Here is a 17,585-nt window from a genome sequence, read left to right on the forward strand (position 1 = left end):
GAACATGAAATTTAGTCTTGCCCGACTCAAATAGCTAATATGCTGTAAGTGTTCTATTTTTGCAAAATCAATTTTTTTCATTTGACTTCAGTGCTAGAATTACTAAATTACTCATTGACAGTAAAAATTGTACAGCAATCACGCTGCTAGAAGGATGGTCAAATGTAAGAAATGATCATACAAATGTTTGCAATACTATTTAATCACAAATTTTAAGTTGCTAACAAACAGTAATATGAATGCGGTGAACCATGAAGTTTGAAGTTACCATGACGTGGTCAGCCAACAATTAACAGTTTTCAGCAAAAAATGAAGAGAGAGGGTTAAATATGCTTCTACATGTATAAAACAGGACTGAAAAAGATTATTTTAGTCCAAAATAAGCCGTGGAAAGCATGCTGTAAACTGTGCTCACCACCGATAAGCACGATTTTGCCATGGCGTATGTGCCGTCACAAGCCGTAAGGAGCAGTGCCGTCATCTGCTACCAAACAGCCCCTTTTTCACGCAGTCAGTGTGTTCACTGCATTGCTTGCCCTATGGTCTGCACGTGCCAGTGTATCGCAAGTGTTGCGGCATGTTGACGTACCATCCCCATGTTGTCAGCCCCATCATCACCTCACGATTCCGACAGCGGTTCATCAAGCAGCAGAAGCAGCGACAATATCACGTACGCTGCACATTTTGCCTTCAATCCCATCGCCACTAGCTATAGCATCGAAGAAAGCGTCGAAGACGAAGCGAACCCAGATGCCAATGACCTCGGCATTGAAACAGATGTTGCAGACGGCCTTCCGCAATGATAAGTAGCTTTATTTCAAGCATGCAAGGTTAACGAGTGAGTTTGTGATATGGGGGTCTGCTGCATTAGCAAGCAAGTGTTAATTTGCACAACGAAATTGGTAAAGTGTGCTAGCATACGTACATGCATGCCTTTCAGTGCTGAACATAATAAATAGGTTGTTGTAACAATGCAGCGAGTTGGGATCGTTGTTTTTCCATCAGTTGTGTGTGGCATATGTACACATTAGCCAAAGCGCCAGGGTTACTCACTATGTACATTTTGGCCAAATCTTTGCTTGAACTCTGTTGATTGCATTCGGTTCCGGTAAAAAATAGCAAGTGTGGCTTAACCATGACACTGCCTGTGAGGATTTTGAATAAATATTTATTCGTAGTGGCAAACGGAATACGTGTTGCCCATTCACAGAACACTTATTTTCAGACAGATTGACAAAAGTTGTTTGCTGCATGCACCAATGCTGCTTGAGCGACGCTACACACAGTGCTACATGGGCGATGCGGTGGCAGTGTTTCAACCACTGCAAGTCATTCAGTTTCAATGGCTAGTTGAACACAAAAAAAGCTTGATTGCAAGCGTAGCTGACCATGGGACATGATCGTCCTCTGGAAGGCAGACTGTGCAGCAGCTCGCCCAGCAAGCGGCTCGTTACACTTATGGCTAGTGAGCGTGCCAGTGTTGGCTGACTCTCAGGCCACTCGCTTGTGAATAATATATTATATTATACATTGGCAGAATGACCAAATGCGCTGAAATTTCGCCAGCTTGCTTGTGAATGTACATAGATAAACCCACACAACACAGATTATGTTCGAAAATTGGGTGTCATGGTCCTTTTAAAGGGGGAATGAGAGGCATTATTATTCACCTTCAGCAGTGGTGGCAATGCCTTGCAGAATTTCGGAGAAGCCATCGGAGCAGGCAAAATCTGCTTTTGGAGCAGCTACCTCTATGTTTGGAGCATGCATGGGCTTTTCCAGATACACACAGATGAAGAAAATTTAGCTTTAATTTAGTTTATTGTTCCTTCAGTTAGAAGGATATTGCACCAATAATTAAGCTACTTACAGCAAGAAGTTCTAGCAGTGCGCGCACACCCACTCGCATAAGCGTGCACACGGGGAGGCGGGGGGATGAGAGGGGGCACAAAGCCAGGCCCATACACTGGCAGTGAGAAAGGAACTGCAACAAACCTTCGACCCCCTTCCCCCCACCCCCCAAGAACTCTGAGCACGCCTATGCATCCCCCCCACACACATTCAAAAAGCTTGTTACAGTGAAACCTCGTTAATATGTACAGTCTGTTTCACACTTAGGGAAAATGTCGGATCGCATAACACGTGGCGCGACCAACGCTGTACTCGTGTGCCACTATAGGAAATGACATGGTTCAATACTACGGCCTTTCAAGTGTTTGCGCATGCACGAGCTGAAGCAGGCACTTGACTGCAATGCTGGCCACACCACGATTCATGTGTTCTGAGATTTCCCTTAAGTGTGAAACAATTGTACATACGCACCGAGAACGCAGCTAACTGTGCACTAAACGTAGTATGCATTAACAACCAAGTACCAATTTGCATCTGTTTACGTGCCGCCAACACCGCTAAAGAAGAAAGAAATGCAGTGCCACAGCAAATATTGCCTAAAGTGCCCACCACAAAGCCATTTCTTTCTGTTAGCCAATTTTCAGAAATGATTGGCACTCTCGCATGGCTGTTCGATGGCACGCCATGGTGACATCACCGGGCATTTCGAAGCTACTGCGATGTCCGGGATACGCAGCCGATGCAGCGAACGGCAGAGCGAGGAAATGGACATAAGCGACTGTTGGCGATAAATGAGTACATCGATGTGCTACTTAGGGCACACAGACACAGCATTTTTGAGATGCGGTGCGGTCACACAGAGCCGATCTTCTACTGGCCAGTATACCTACTTCGCAGGCATATCATGCCAAGTAGGATCGTCTACTTGGCAGGCACATCCTGCCAAGCCGTTTGTGCACGCTCCGCTTCAAACGGCACACAGATGCAGCGAGAAAACTGTTACGTTAACACGATGATGCGAGCTTTATGCAAGCGGTGCTCTAGCAGTCCTGGCAGCAGACTAAAGCACGTTTGGGTTGTAGCCTTACGAAAGCGCACTAAACTTGCTGTCTCAGTACCCGTGACCCACAATGTGAGCTACTTTGTTTCTGAAAAGCGGTTCACACTGAACACAGTCCCGTATAATGATCAAGGTGGCAGCAATCGGCGCCCCTATGAGCTCAGGTATTGGCAGCTATTAAAAGCGTGCAGTAGGCTTAAAGCGGCGCTATGCCACACCCATAGTATTTTCATCGGCGATGTCATACTGGTGCACTTTTCAGTGGTCACCACATCGTCTTTGTTCTTTGCCAGTGGTTACCAGAAAAGGCACTGCCCCAATTGCGTGGAAGTGGGAACAATTGTTTGGCCAATTCCTTGCTCTTGCAGCAGCGCAAGTGTACAAGATGGCAACCATCACGTAATATCTGCTCATATGCGTGCTGTCAACGTTAATTCTGGTTCCAAAACCACCTTGTGGCACAGCAATGGCACGAGTCAGACAGAAAAGACTTTTCTGAAGCAGTATGGCACAGTTATTTCCAGTTGTTGCAGGTTGGCACAGGTCGGCACTACTGCTGCAGAAAAAAGAAAAAAAGCCTGAGAAACTAGAGGCTAGTGCAATGCGTTCGGTTCATTTCACGTCTGATGAGCCTTTAATTTTTAAGGTCTGTGATCAATCTATGTGGAACAATTTGTATGTTAAAATATAAAAAAATCATTAAACAGGCAAAGTTGCTAGAGCCGTAGCTTTGATAAAAGGATCTGACAAGACAACTGCCTTCTTGCAGAATGTTTTTTTTGTCCTATGATCCCTCTCCTCCAACCTCGCCAGTCACAGGGAGATTTAGGAAGTTCACTTCCTGCTTTACTTATATCTCTGTGATGTTAACACTGAAAGGAAGTAATTTCTTAGGTTGTGAAGGCAAGCTCAGGAGTGGCCAGTCAAAGGTCACCTCCTTGTCTTCCTTTTTGTTTCTACCTTGCAGTGACCAGCACGTGCACTTTTTTTTGTTTTCTTTGTCCATATGCGCAACAATATATGCTTTTACTCTCATTTCACAGCCGCAGCCTTCACAAGTTCTCCGACTTGTGCTTCTCTACAGTGTCTTCAATGTGCAGTGAGTGTGTATCATGATTTGCTCCTTGATAGGCTTGTGCAAATCGTGAATTTTAGGTTTGAAGTGAATAGTGATTTTGGTCGAATGATTCTGAATCGAATTCGAATATTATATACCTATTCGAGACAGACATAGTATATCGTAAGACAGACAAGATGGGTGTTGTGTCTGTCTTAATCATTACAATGACGCAGTTCAACAACTGAACCTTGCGGCTGAAGCCACCTGTACCTGTCCTTGCGGGTCGTCGGCAGCGCGGGTTTCTCCACCCAGGAACGCCATCCACGCTTCCTTGGCGATGGAGTCACCAACCCGACCACTGCTTTAGCTGCCCATCAGATCATCAGTGGACAATGCCAATGCCTCCCCTGTGGTGCCAGGGCACAACCTAACAGACACCATGCTACAACTTCACGGCAGGAATGTGCACGGGCTCCTCTCCTTTGGGAATAACGTCCACGCTTCCCATGGCCTGTGTTCTGTTCCCCGTACTCTGCCCACATACGAGCCAGCAAGAAAAGTCGCCCAGGCTTACTTGCCATTGGATCTTAAAAAAGGGAATGCTGGAACGACTGCATAATCGGAGAACGCGATCATCGACTCTTCGAGCTTCCCACCCGACAGCGTCGCAGACCTGCGGCATACCATCCTATGACTCAGCGTTGAGACTAACGAACTAACAGCGTCGATCACTGAGTGAACTCCTCCCATGTTGCCAGCATTGCATGCCAATAACACAGCCGCCTCGCCTAACCATGAGGCCAGCCCACCTGAGCAACTTTGAGAGCTTTGGTTTTCTGTCATCCAGCTCTCACACCAGCTGGGCTGCTTCGTGCCGGTGAGCTCTGCATTGCCAGCTGCCACCCCACAATCACCAGCCTTCTACAGACTACCGGATTACATGGGCCCCAGAAGAATGCCGACAGCTGGGTGGCAATAGTCAACCCGCTAGCAGTTCGTGTGGTCTAGATAGAGTCTTAGAGATGGTCCATAGCCATCGAACACTTTCGAAAATAGCGCCGCGGCATGGCAAAGGTATGAAGGCATGTGGTAGTAGAGTGGAGCAATAAGCTCATAGCTGCCTTTGGACCGACACTATCACCATGCTGCTACCATACAGTCTACCCTGACCGCAACCGAGGATGGAGCTCGGGAGGAGCACTACCTCGAGGCTGCAACTGTGCATTGCAGCTTACCTCTAGAGTGTGACAACCTGCCCAGGGACACAAACACAACTGAGCCCTTTTTCATGATTTCAGACCACATCTCATTCGCAGCCATTAGAAAAGCTATTCCGGAGCTCGCCATCAGATGAGCATGTCCCTGCTACCAATTTGCAACAGCGACAGTCAGAGGAGCGGTCCTCACTTCTCGCACAGCCACACCGGCAATCTGAACTGCCTGCGAATTCCCGGAAACAGGAGCTGGTCATGCAAAAGCATGGTCCTCAGGTGTTAACGCAGCTATTGGCTGCATGTGCAGACTCTCAGCAGACTACTGCTGAGTGACACGCCACTTAAGGGGAGATGCTACTCAAAGACATTTTTTGTTTTTAATATTGACCCTAGAGCAATGAAACTTGAGCTGTTTATGGAACGTTCTATTCTGATTTCAAATATATAACTAGTTTTCTTGCAAGTTGCATACTTTTAGCTCTGCAACATGACAAAGTGAAAACCTTAACCCTTTTGCCCCCCCCCCCCCCCCTCTTTTCATCCCCGTAATTTTTTAGCATTCATAGTTAATAATGTTTGAAATAAAGTGTAGAATGCAAATAACTAATTAGGACCACATACAAAATATGTAATAGGCATGAAAAATAATAGACGTAAAAAGTCCATATTTTACCTACCCTAGTAAAGGTTTACATACAATTTTTTTAGTATACAATAAAATATTGAAATTTAAACTAAATAATTGCATTTGTCATACTTTAGAAAAAGTTTAGGCAAAATTTCATGCAGATCCGAGCACTAGAGGTGCCCGAAAAAGGAGAGGCACATTGCAAAAGAAAATGGCAAAATTTGTGTTTTGAGAAAAACATGTTTTAAAGTTAAAATTGAGTTTTTATTTATGAAAGATATCATTAAATCTGATAAAACTTGACAACCAAAAAGAACAATCTTTCTTGTAGTGGCCACTGACACTAAAATACCCAAGCACCATAAATTTGTCCCTCTCGGCTTTTCCGAGCTGAATCCTCACAGACATTTCGCTCACAGGCAGGGCCATGAAACGCTTGCCAATATTCCGCTTCATCTGGCAGAGCCATGTGCTAACTGCAAGCTAGGAAGAATTTCGACAGGACTGCGAAATCCACACTTAGTCCAGTGTCATGCCATTTTGCGGCAATGTTCATGCCACATACCGTCGTACACAATGGCAATGTCATCCCTGCTAAGTTCCCTCACTGCGAGCTCTTTTGACCTGACAAGATTGGCGCTGACGTCATCCACTACCACATCACGAACTTTCTGGCTGATGGGTGTGAATGACTTTTGATGCATTGGCTTTTGCAAGCCAACAACCGCCGCAAATCGGACCAGTTGCTTGTAGCCTATTCCTACAGAGCGCGCCGCACAACAGCTTTCACTTGCGGGCAATAGCTTTTTTTCATTCATAACGAAAATAATTACATGAGAAAAGCATTGTTCAGCTGCGCTGCTTGACAAGGCATGGACCCCGCAAATAGGCGTCACAGCACAGTGGCCAATGGCGGTCCCTTGATCCGTACCACGTGATAAGCCAGTCGCAGCGCTCGAAAAACGTGCAGAAGCGTGCTTCTTTTTGTTATTTCTTGTGCTGCATTAGCGAGAGAAACTGTTCTTGACTCTTCAGCTCATGCTATCAACAATGGCGAGCGGGGGCGTATTATCGGCGGCAAGGTGCTCGAAGAATGCACACCTTGGACCTTTTAACAGGCACCTTGTGCTCTTTAGATGCAATTTTAAAGCATTTCCAGTTAAGTCTCGACCTGTATTTTTTTCATAACAGTAGAGGTACTAACCTTATCAAAACAGGCAAAAATAAAAAAAATTGGTAATTTTGAAAAAACTCGCATTTTTCGACCCGCATCTCCCCTTAAAGAAGTCAAAGCGACAGATGATGCCACATCCGTCAAAGATCAGCCTATTTCATTTGGTGGGTATCACTGCATGACTGCCTAGCAAAAATTCTGACAGAAAAACTGATAGGCTATCAGGTTATTGACAGTTGTATCAGTCTATAGGTGTATCAGTCTATGAGTGTATCAGTCTATCAGTGTACCAGTCTATCAGTGTACCAGTCTATCAGTGTAATAGTCTATCAGTGTACCAGTCTATCAGTGTACCAGTACTCGTGTGCCAGCCTATAAGTGTAGCATTCTACTCTGATAGGTCCACAAGCGAATCGGTGCTTAGCCAACTGGCAGGTGCACCGCTACATCAGAGCAAGCAGGACACAAATATGAACACAGAAATCAAACAAAATATTTTATTTGATGTGCCATTCCTTGGTTAATCTTTTGATTTCATAAAGTCAATAATTTTGTTTGCCAAAGCTTTATTGAGGAGCTTCTTCATTTGTTCAACCTTTCCAATCAGAACGGTGTGCTTCAAAAAAATGGTTGAAGAAATCTGCATGATCAAAAACAAAGCAAGTTACAGGCACTAATTAAGCGACAATTATGTGCACTCTAAATAGGGGAGTCAATATGACAAGGAAATAATTAGGAGTGCTACCAGTCTGCCTCTCTAATATTGTTTAAAATTAGTTTGTGGATTCTTGCATAAAAGTACCCAGCTCCAGTAGGCAAAAGCACACTTGAAGCTTTAGTAAATAATTATAACACAAGTTGACAGTGAAACCTCGGCTGATTACGTGCAAAAATGGAGCCACCAACTTCCATGAATTTCGGTCAGATTGCAAAATTTCACCTACCTGAAAATACAGCATATGTTTCTTTCTCCTAGGGAGATTTCGCCTCCCCTTTAGACCGATTGGAGGCTGCACCAGTAACACTTCTACCGACTTGGCCTGCTGTATGAAAAATGGTAACGGCCGCCTCACGAACAAAATGGGTCTGTCTTTTCAAGCCCACGGGGTGATTGTACAACCTCTTGGGAACGGCAATTCCTTTGCTCCGATGCACCTATAAAACAAGTCCAAGATGATGTGCACACATTAGTTTGTCAATGCACATTTTCTCATTAAAAAGCAAAACAATATATCTTCAAGACAAAGCATACCAGAGGTTTATGATACCTCTCTGTCAGTGGGCACATAATTGATAAGCGGTGCAGCCTCCCTCACACTTGAGTGGGCTACTTCAGGGCTGTTCGTGGTCGCTGTGGTGGTTCCAGCGTAGCAGCACATAGTGGTGGCAAAGGTGCAAGTCGCCTCTGTTTTTGAGGCTTGTGCTGCAACACCCGCAAAGGACAAGGTTCTTTGCTGCAATGAAAAAGTAGAGTGTGCAGAAATAAAGTATATTGCACCCTTAATTGTCACGGTAGCATCCTAGGTTTGCATGGTCAAATAATATATATGATAAACATAGCATGCAATTGAGATATGCAATTAAAGTGTAATGATACGTTGCATGTCACGTCTCAAAACCATGGTTTGATTATAGGGGATGCCGTAGTGGAGGGCTCAAGAAATTTTGACCAAATGGTGTTCTTTTTAATATCCACCACACTGTGAAAGTTGTAAAAGCACATTTTCAAGTGATTAGAAAAACATGCATGCATCCATGCCGCCCATGAGCTTACATTGCATTCTGCTTTTCAGCAAAATTGCACGCTTTAAGAATAGGGCATCTTGCTGCTGCATACAACCCTAGCAGCAGTGCGTTACAACAGCTTATGAAGAAATGATAAACCTGTTTGGAAATTTTTGCTGCGAAGGGCATTTTTCATTAGGCTTATTCTTTCTAATGCTTTTGTATTTTGAGCCCTCAGTATATATATTCACTTCTTTCAGAAGCTCTTTCTCTGTTCTTTTTTTCAGCATTAGCAAACAGCAGGCCTCCCTGCTGCTTCTTAAAAGGGTTGCTGACGTGCTTTGTCTTCTGCTTAACAGCAGCTTGACGTCGTGTTTCTTACAACCGCAGACAACCCGGCACACAAATTTCACTGCTAGTTCGCAAGCACAAGCAGGGCGTATATCCGCACAAGCAAAAATAATTTTAAACCAGTCAATTGTAAAAAAAAAAAAATGCGACTAAGCTGCGCTCATACCACAATAGAATAAAATAAAATAGCTCTTCAGCATACTGCAACTTTACCAACACCTTCAATACGACGTTCCGGCGCCCGCGCAGTAGCGGAGCAGCGATGCTCTGATATATTCGCTTGGGGGGGGGGGGGGGGGGGAGTATATCAGAGCATTGGTGCTTCATGTGTGACACGGCACCACGTGCAGAGCAAAATTGGCTGTCGATTGTAATTGCGCCGCAGTAGCACATCAGCCGCAACGTCAACGATAGCCAAACTTGGCTGTCGGTAATAATTACGCTGCAAGTAGCATATCAGCTGCAGTGTGACCAATTGCAACTTACTTTTTAAACGACTCATTGTCCACTTCATTTTAACTGCAGCCATCGGAGGAGTCGCAATCGGGTCTGCGTAATGGATGGTCGTTTTTTCTGTTGCATTCCTTGCATCATCCTCGGTGCCTAAGAAAATATGACCAGTAAATACCTTCAGAACGACTGCTTCTTCCTCTTTGTTTTCGTATTGGAAATACAAGGGGCACGGACTTACCGTAAAGCTTAATCACTTGAGCGTGATAGTGGCCGCAGTGTGTGTTATCCTTCCAGAACACCCGGTACCACTTGTGAGGATCAAAATTGCCTGTATCCTTCGGATTGATGTACTTACATGCACTTACCGGGACTATTAATTTTTAATTATCATCGCGAAACCAAACATCTTGGAGAATTGCCAGTGTACAGGCGCGATACTGAGCAATTAAGAGACGCAACAATGTTCACATGCACACACACGCACCAAGGCCGCCACGAACTTGCTATTGATGACGATGGCGGTGCCATTTGTGGATCTCCGTAGTACTTTATGCAACCACGAGTCCACGACTTCTTCCTCAACACAACGCAATTTAGTTTTTTAAAACAAAAATATTTATTTGTGAAACATTTAATTCATGTTTTTACAACCTTAGAGGGTAGTTTTTTTAGAGCTCACAGCAAATAATATATAAACAATGAATGCAGTTACTGTAAAAAGGTGACGCTGTGCATAGCCTCCGAAATGGCAAACGCGCAATGACGGGCGCGCCGCGGCAATTTCAGAGGTCATGCGCTGTGTCGCCATATTCGCGTTGGTTAGGCTAGGTGGCGTTAGCCGTCACCCAATTTAAAGGGTACAGCCGTATTAATCCATCCATTCATTTATCTATCACATTTATATGGCTACAATCATCTAGCCATAATGGCAGTCAGCGACCACCATGGCGGCGACCACCTTCCTCCGTGGCGACCACAGTACAATACACTTTCACCACGCGAGGGGTTCTGTAGAGTCACTACCTCGCGCCGTGATCTCGCGGCACATGTTATAGTTTACGACAAAATCCGCGCCGCGAGCTTAACATTCAAGGCACAGCAAGCAGGTTGTGAATGTGAAGGCTTGGTCGATGTAATCGATCTTTACCCGTTTACTTATTATCAGTCCCGCAGCCTCACTTTTCGTGGACACCATCAAGCGCGCTACTTGAAGTTTGCGTCAAGTTCGACGAGAGATGGATTCAACTCAACCCCTGCCTCGATCAAAAAGAAGAAAAAAAAAACGCTATTTGGAGCCTGGATCGCAATATGTAGTACCTCGGACAAGGAGCGGTGGGGGCGCCCAGTCGGCCAACCAGCTACACTCAGCAAGAGCATTCCTCAGTCTTTAGCTCGTAATTGATTTTCTGGAGTAGCGGCCTTCGACACGTGAAGTCTGAGTGATGCGCATGGTGACAGCAATGAAAATCCTGATCCCGACGACACTTACGGCTTCGAGGAAAACTCGCTCAGCGATTCCGACCGGACTGCAGGTGCGGCTCGCGACAATGTTGTAATGAGCGACACTTTTTAAATGCAACAATGGCATGTATTTTACACTGCTGCATGTCAATAAACTGCCAGGCTCTGTGTGTGTGCTCATGTGTGTGAGGCTTACATCAAAACTATTCAAGAACCCATCTCACATTGGTATTTGCTCAGAAACAGAGAAAAAAGTTGTGCTTGAAGGATGTGGCCAGTGTATTTGCACATGAAAGTTGGATGTGTTTGCTATGTTGCTGATGTACCAAACTTGTTTAAAACTTGTGACATATATAGCCAGTCTAATATGAGTTTAGCAAGGTAGGACAACTAAATGTTGGCTCGATCCTTTCTATTGATGTTCTCTTCACAACTGAACTTTTCTCATGGTAGGCAGTTTCTTGTGTGTGTGTGTGTGTGGGCGTGTGTTTTGCAGTCAAATGATTTAGCCTTAATTAGTGCATGGTTTTTGATTTATCAATCTTGTGAGGATTACAGGCAAGTAATATAGCAGGTCTGTGCCACCGCTTGGACTTTGTGAAAAGACACACCTGTGAATAACAGATGCTGCTATCAACATATCAGCCAAATCTTGCAGCTGCAAGTGACTTTTTTCATATAGATGACTGTGCTCACTTCGAATTTTCGGATGCCTGTATGTGGTGTAAAACAACTGAAAGCATGCTATTGGCCTATAGCCGAAATAAATCAAGAGCAGCGTTTTAATCGAATGTGTTTCTTGCCACAGTGTGCTGCCACATGCTGGCACTGCTGTCCAAAATCTAACATTGCATAGTCACACTCGCACATGGGAATGGCAACACAAAAAGCTACTGTGTTTCTTCAAGCATGCTCTAGCTCATAAAGTGTGCTTACATATCGCACTTCTTTACTGCCATTCCTCCCCGTAGTTTTTGGCGCAGCTTGTTGGGACCGACGAGAAAAAAAAGAAAGCGGTTGAAGTGCGCAATAAACCCCTCAACTTGCTTTGAAATATTTCTGGCAGTGAATTTGCGAGGCATTAAGTTGTGATGATGAAGTCAATTAATGATCACTCAAAGAAGCATTTCATTATTTAAATTATCTCATCCAGTATGGATTATGACACTAATGTAGTGTCTCGTCATTAAAGGCAAAGCACTATGTGGGAGAGACAGCTGGGGTTGGCTTGTGTTGTGAAACGGAGAAACTGCAGCACCACCCGAGGCTTTGGAATCCACGCCGTTTCGAAAAATTATTGTATCAGCAAGCTCATTTCACAGTAGTGGACTGATTATTAAGTTATCTCCCTTGGAATGTTTACTGGCCCTATAACTTAAAATTTAGAAATTATGTTAATATTGCTCTGTGATGAGAAGTTTTGTTTGTATTGTTTCAAGTTATGTTTATACTGTCATCTGATAAGCTTTGAATACTAGTATCTTGAAATTTCTAGACATCATCTATCATTGTCAGCATTAACTGTGTTGCTATCTGGCACCTGCAATCCCATTTGTACACAGAATAAAGCGTTCATCTAGGCTGAAAGCTGCTTTGCATATTTAAAGCTCAGTTTGTCAATTATGCACCACCATAAAACATTGTATATTTTATTCTACGCATCCAAAAGCTGCCAGTTGCACTCTTTGAGTCATCATAATATTTCACACAATGGTCGTCAAGTGTTCAATAGAAAACACTGATACAGTAATATACATGCAGAAATGACCAATGATATATATCTGGGCAGTGTGTTAAAAAAAAAGAAGTACCGTTAAAATGACAGTAATGCATCTTGAAGATCCAATAAATGAACAAAAGACTAAAAACCTAAAGACTAATATATGCCATAAAAATGACCAATAAAACTTATTCAAAAGCTGGTAGCACTGGTAAGACTGTGTATCAGTCTGATATGAGACTAATAGCACTGGTAAGAAAATGTATCAGACTTATATGAATGTCTATAAGAACTGGTAAGACTTTGTATCAGTCTGGTACAAGACTGGTACAACTTATAGGAAACTGTATCAGACTGATACAGACCTCTATCAGAATTTTTGCTAGGGTATATATGAGCTTACACCCCAGCCAAAAGTCGATATACACCAGCCCTGCCCCCTACGGTGTGAGCTTGTTCCAAACCAGAACCAGCTCATTCAGACTGCCACTAAAAGGCATGTGGACGATGAAGCGCTTTGTTGCACGTTATCCGTCACTGGTTAATCGGGCAGCGACAAGTTCGAAGGGAGAGGCAGTGAGATCGAGATGGCTTTGGACAACTGCAACAATCTATATATATCATGACCTAACTAATCTGCATAATATTTTTTACAAATTAAAATAACGCCTCTGTACAAATGCTTTTTTTTTTGTTCAAAAGTTGCTTTAACAATTTCGAGTAGTCACAGGATTTGGTTTTCGCCAGAATGGTAGTGGATGACCTGTAAAATATGTAACATCTAAAATTTATTACACTTAGAGCATATAAACTGACATACCAAGCTTTTTAAATTTAAAAAATTATGAATCAATTTGAGGGTAATATATTCATTTAAAGGAGCCCTGCGACACTTTTTCAAGTACCATGAAATGTATTCACTAAAGGAGCTTTATTGTCTCGTGAATTAATTGCTGCAAAAATTTTTGGAATCTGTCCGGTACGAGTGGAGTTACAAAGATTTGTCACACACTGCGATTGCATTTTCTTTTCTCTCATCCCGTCAAAAGCACTGGAAGCTAAGCAGAGAGGGCTGGCATAGGTAAAGAATATACATCACACACACCTCATGACCTTGAGCCATTTCTATTTTTTCCCCCTTCGAATACGCGGCTTTTCAGTGCGATTGCGCACGCACGTGTAAACAAGTTGCAGCCTCCCATGGTGACTTAAGAAACGACTGAAAATGCTCAAATCAGCCAATGGCTAATACAATGGCTGTGACAAGTGATATTTAAGCTTGTAGCATCACTTGTCGAGCGAAGAGTAAGCAAATTTTGGCTGACTTTGAAAATTTATTGTGAATTGCAGGCCCCATGCTGCGTTATAATAATTGCCTCGCATGTTTTTGGTAGCCTCGACTACCGATCAGCAGAATTTTCTGACCTTGCTCAAAGAGTGTTGCGGGGTCTTGTTTAACTTCGCAACAATGCCAATTTCCCTTGAATAAATATGTGCTTTCATGGCTTAGCACCAGTGCACTGCAGTGAAACCACCTCTACAAAGTGTTACAAGCGAACTAATATACATTTATTTGTTCGTTGCAAATAATTTGAAACTTTCAATAATTTAAATTCGAATTGAAGCGAATTCAAATACTCTACTATTCATTCAAATATTTGAAGCATTCGAATATTTGCACAAGCCTACTCCTTAATGAACACACTGCCAAAGAAAGGTACATGGTCCTGTACACTGCATGCATAGGCAGCAATGCATCAAAGGATATGCAGGACTTGCGCAAGTGCAGCCCTATGATCGCTCCAAAAGTGTGTAGCATGGCTGCCCAGAGCATATCTCACTTCAAGGCATGTCATGAAGGCTTTCGTGCTTCAATACTATGCTCACTGTGTTCCTTCCATAAATCTGCACAATCCATACCTCCTTGTGCCTCTTTTGCGTGACAGGTATCACCAGACGTTCATTGCAAATGAATTGTTCTTTTAGAATCCTGGGTACAACCGCTCCTTTGATACAGTACATGAATGCTTCTATGAGAGAAAGCATGCGTGCACTGTATTACACTCGTATTTATCATAACCCTGTCCCACTGGCACTTAAAAGTCTTCTTCTGAACAGACTTCTTCCAAAAAGGAGATCTTGACAGCAGACACAAGGCAGAGAGTGAACTTCTTTTCAGAAGCAGTCTTTTTTGTAAACTGAGTTTGTCTATCTTTGCGGTGTAGAATGAGTAGCCTGGGCATTAGCCATTTCCAACTCAAGAAAAAAAAAAGAGTGAATGCTTCTTTTTCTGTCATCAAGGCTCTTTATAAAAACCAGTTTCATACTCCGCAGAAGATGTAATGAACCATTAAATGGTTATTTCCTTTTATACTGTCTTGAGCAGCTAGAACGAATTGCAGACATCACGTGGTGATGCTCCAACTCGTGTCATTTTGTACCAGCAGGAAAGGTGTGCTCGGCAGTCATGTGTGTACTCGGTATTCCGGTAGTCTGAGCGTCTATGGTCAACCCTGGGGACCAAGCAGGCGGCAGCGCCCGAAAAAAGCAGCGTCTACAATAGTGGAAGGCGGGCACCTGGAGTTTAATCAGACTATGGGACGGTGACCTGGACTCATTACGCCCACTAAAGCACAACGACAAAGTGTACGCCAGCAGTGTCTGCCTCGCTTTCCACAGCGAGAATGCAGGCCGAAAGACTTGCGATTCTCGCTTTTTCTTCGGTATGATTGCCCATAACATGTCGAGAGCACCAAAATACAAATATAATAAATACAAAAAGCACAGTGGTGCCAGACGGACGTGTACACGCAACTAGGTATGAAATGCTTCCTTAACTAATGCAACAAACCTTCACACTTGTGTTTCATCATCTGTTATACCGGTGTCACACTGGCACTTTTCATCGCAATCAGGGTGATCCGGATGAATTTTCTTGATCGCGATCAACTTTATGACCGCCGCTACACGGCCCAAGCTAATCCGGTTCGAGCATGGGTCAGATGAAATGCCCAAGGTGGCATTTGCGTGCCGTAAAACATGCCACTGATAAAACTCAACGTACGGTATATCTATAGAGCCCTTTATCGGCAATGTTATTCCTGAAAGAACCGCTCGAACATCAAAAACTTTGCAAGCCACTGCAATAGTAATTTCAGAAATCCATCACTACATAAAATTTTCCTAGCACTTATCTGTATTGATGTGTGAGATTCTTAACTTTTGCTCTTTTTTTTTTATGGCCCCCACTCGTAGCCGTGTAGTCGCAGCGAAGCACCGATCTCGTTGTACGTGCCAGTGTTTCACTTCTGGTGCCTCAAGTCTGTTCCAGTCGCTCCTGCTAGCGGTCAATTACTGTAAAGATCTCTTTATTCGACCACAAATTTCTCGTACATTGTGATGTAGTCGAAAGGCTTGCAACACTCGTAATCACTTTTCTTATAGGTGCTCCAACAGCTCTGACAGAGCGAGAGTTGAACTAAGCGCTGAAGACAATGGTCGTCTGCTTGACGTCTGCTTCTCTCGTAACTACATGCGGTCTATACGAATGCTGAAATAGGCAATACTTTAGATATTGTTTCAATTTAAACAGTTCAGAATTTGCTTTTTTTAACATCTATCTAGCCGTTTTAAAGCGTTTTTATTGAACTATGCTCGATTTTTTGTTTATGGTACTTTCAACAAGCTCAGCTAGGGGGTGCAGACGGCAGCAAAATCAGCGAAATTGTGATCTCTCAGGCAGATCGTGATGCGCAGATCACGATAGTCTTGATCCCTATCAAGCCTGATCGTGATTAAAAGTGACCATGTAGCAGCACCTAATCTGGATCTTGGTTAATCCGGATCGACACTGATCGCGATTAAAAGTGCCCGTGTGACACCGGTATTATTCTTAATTTGAAGAAACAAGCAAAGCAACAAGTCTTACTTTTTGATTACCACTACATCGTTTTATTTTCGTTGCTTCTATTTTAACTGCTAGCGTCACTCTTCCAGTAGAGTCTTAGAAGTAAAACACTAAAAGGAGATTGTTGATGCCATGCGCCTGTGCCGCAACGCCTCTTCCTTAAGCCTTTCAACTACGTAAAAGACCACTTATGCAAAACTTTTTGCACACCCCTGTGATACAGGCATTAGGCAACAGCTGACATGACCCGGCTATTTGCCTAGTGGTTGGTACTCCTGCAAGTATGATTATGGTATGCAGATAGGGTTTTAGCTTACCCTGCTGGCAGGTGCAGATTAAAAGAGGTCTAAAGACATTGCTGAAAACAAGGCTAGATGTTTTTTGGGGCTGCTCTTCCAGCATGGCACCCATGATAGCACATGTGACTCGAAAGATGATCTTGTTCATTATAGAGCCTTGTGGCCGAAATAGAAGCTGCAGCATCTGTAATGATAGCATATGTAATATCAGTCAGTCATATGGTAAGCATTTCTACACAAGATTGAACCATGTTAACAACTAATCTTGATTAAGAAGTCTGAAAGGCGCACTTCACAAAACACTAAATAAGTCGAGACAAACAGACTACATTTAAAATAATACGGAAAGACGGGCTAGTTGGTACTGCTGCATAATTGAAGTTTTTGCGCACACACACAAGGACACAGAAGAAGGGAACACAAGGACCAGCGCAGACTAACAACTGATTTTTATTCAGTAAGAAAACAGAATATATACGCTTACTTGCACCCCATGATCACCGCGCATGAGCAAAAACGGCATCGTACAATCTTAAAAACCAAATATCACATGTTGTTCAGCAATTCAATTTCTTTTTCACTAAGCGATATCGACGGATGGCTGACGCACATATCTTTAAGTCTAGAGATGTGCCACGCTTCTACTATTTCTCTTGTTGTCTGATTTGGGTGTACATACACC

The 17,585-nt window shown here is 43.4% G+C and overlaps 2 protein-coding genes and 1 long non-coding RNA gene across 3 annotated transcripts in view; all 3 read right to left on the bottom strand.

Moving 5' to 3' along the window:
- The window catches only part of LOC119176112 (uncharacterized), a 34,168-nt gene extending 17,084 nt beyond the window's left edge, over nt 1-17,084 (bottom strand). The window contains exon 1 of the mRNA XM_075876975.1: nt 16,922-17,084. Coding sequence (XP_075733090.1) covers nt 16,922-17,051 — 130 coding nt within the window. The 5' untranslated portion in view covers nt 17,052-17,084. The remainder of the gene's footprint in view (nt 1-16,921) is intronic.
- The window catches only part of LOC119176111 (transport and Golgi organization protein 6 homolog), a 64,386-nt gene that overhangs the window by 22,963 nt on the left and 23,838 nt on the right, over nt 1-17,585 (bottom strand). The window lies entirely within an intron of this gene.
- On the bottom strand, nt 7,471-10,074 carry LOC119167508 (uncharacterized). The gene is made up of 4 exons (XR_012886784.1): nt 9,755-10,074; nt 9,550-9,666; nt 7,932-8,441; nt 7,471-7,627 (listed from the first exon to the last, which is right to left on the bottom strand). It is a non-coding gene; the product is annotated as an uncharacterized LOC119167508 (long non-coding RNA).

The sequence above is a fragment of the Rhipicephalus microplus genome, chromosome X (assembly GCF_043290135.1).
Source record: "Rhipicephalus microplus isolate Deutch F79 chromosome X, USDA_Rmic, whole genome shotgun sequence".
Taxonomy (NCBI): domain Eukaryota; kingdom Metazoa; phylum Arthropoda; class Arachnida; order Ixodida; family Ixodidae; genus Rhipicephalus; species Rhipicephalus microplus.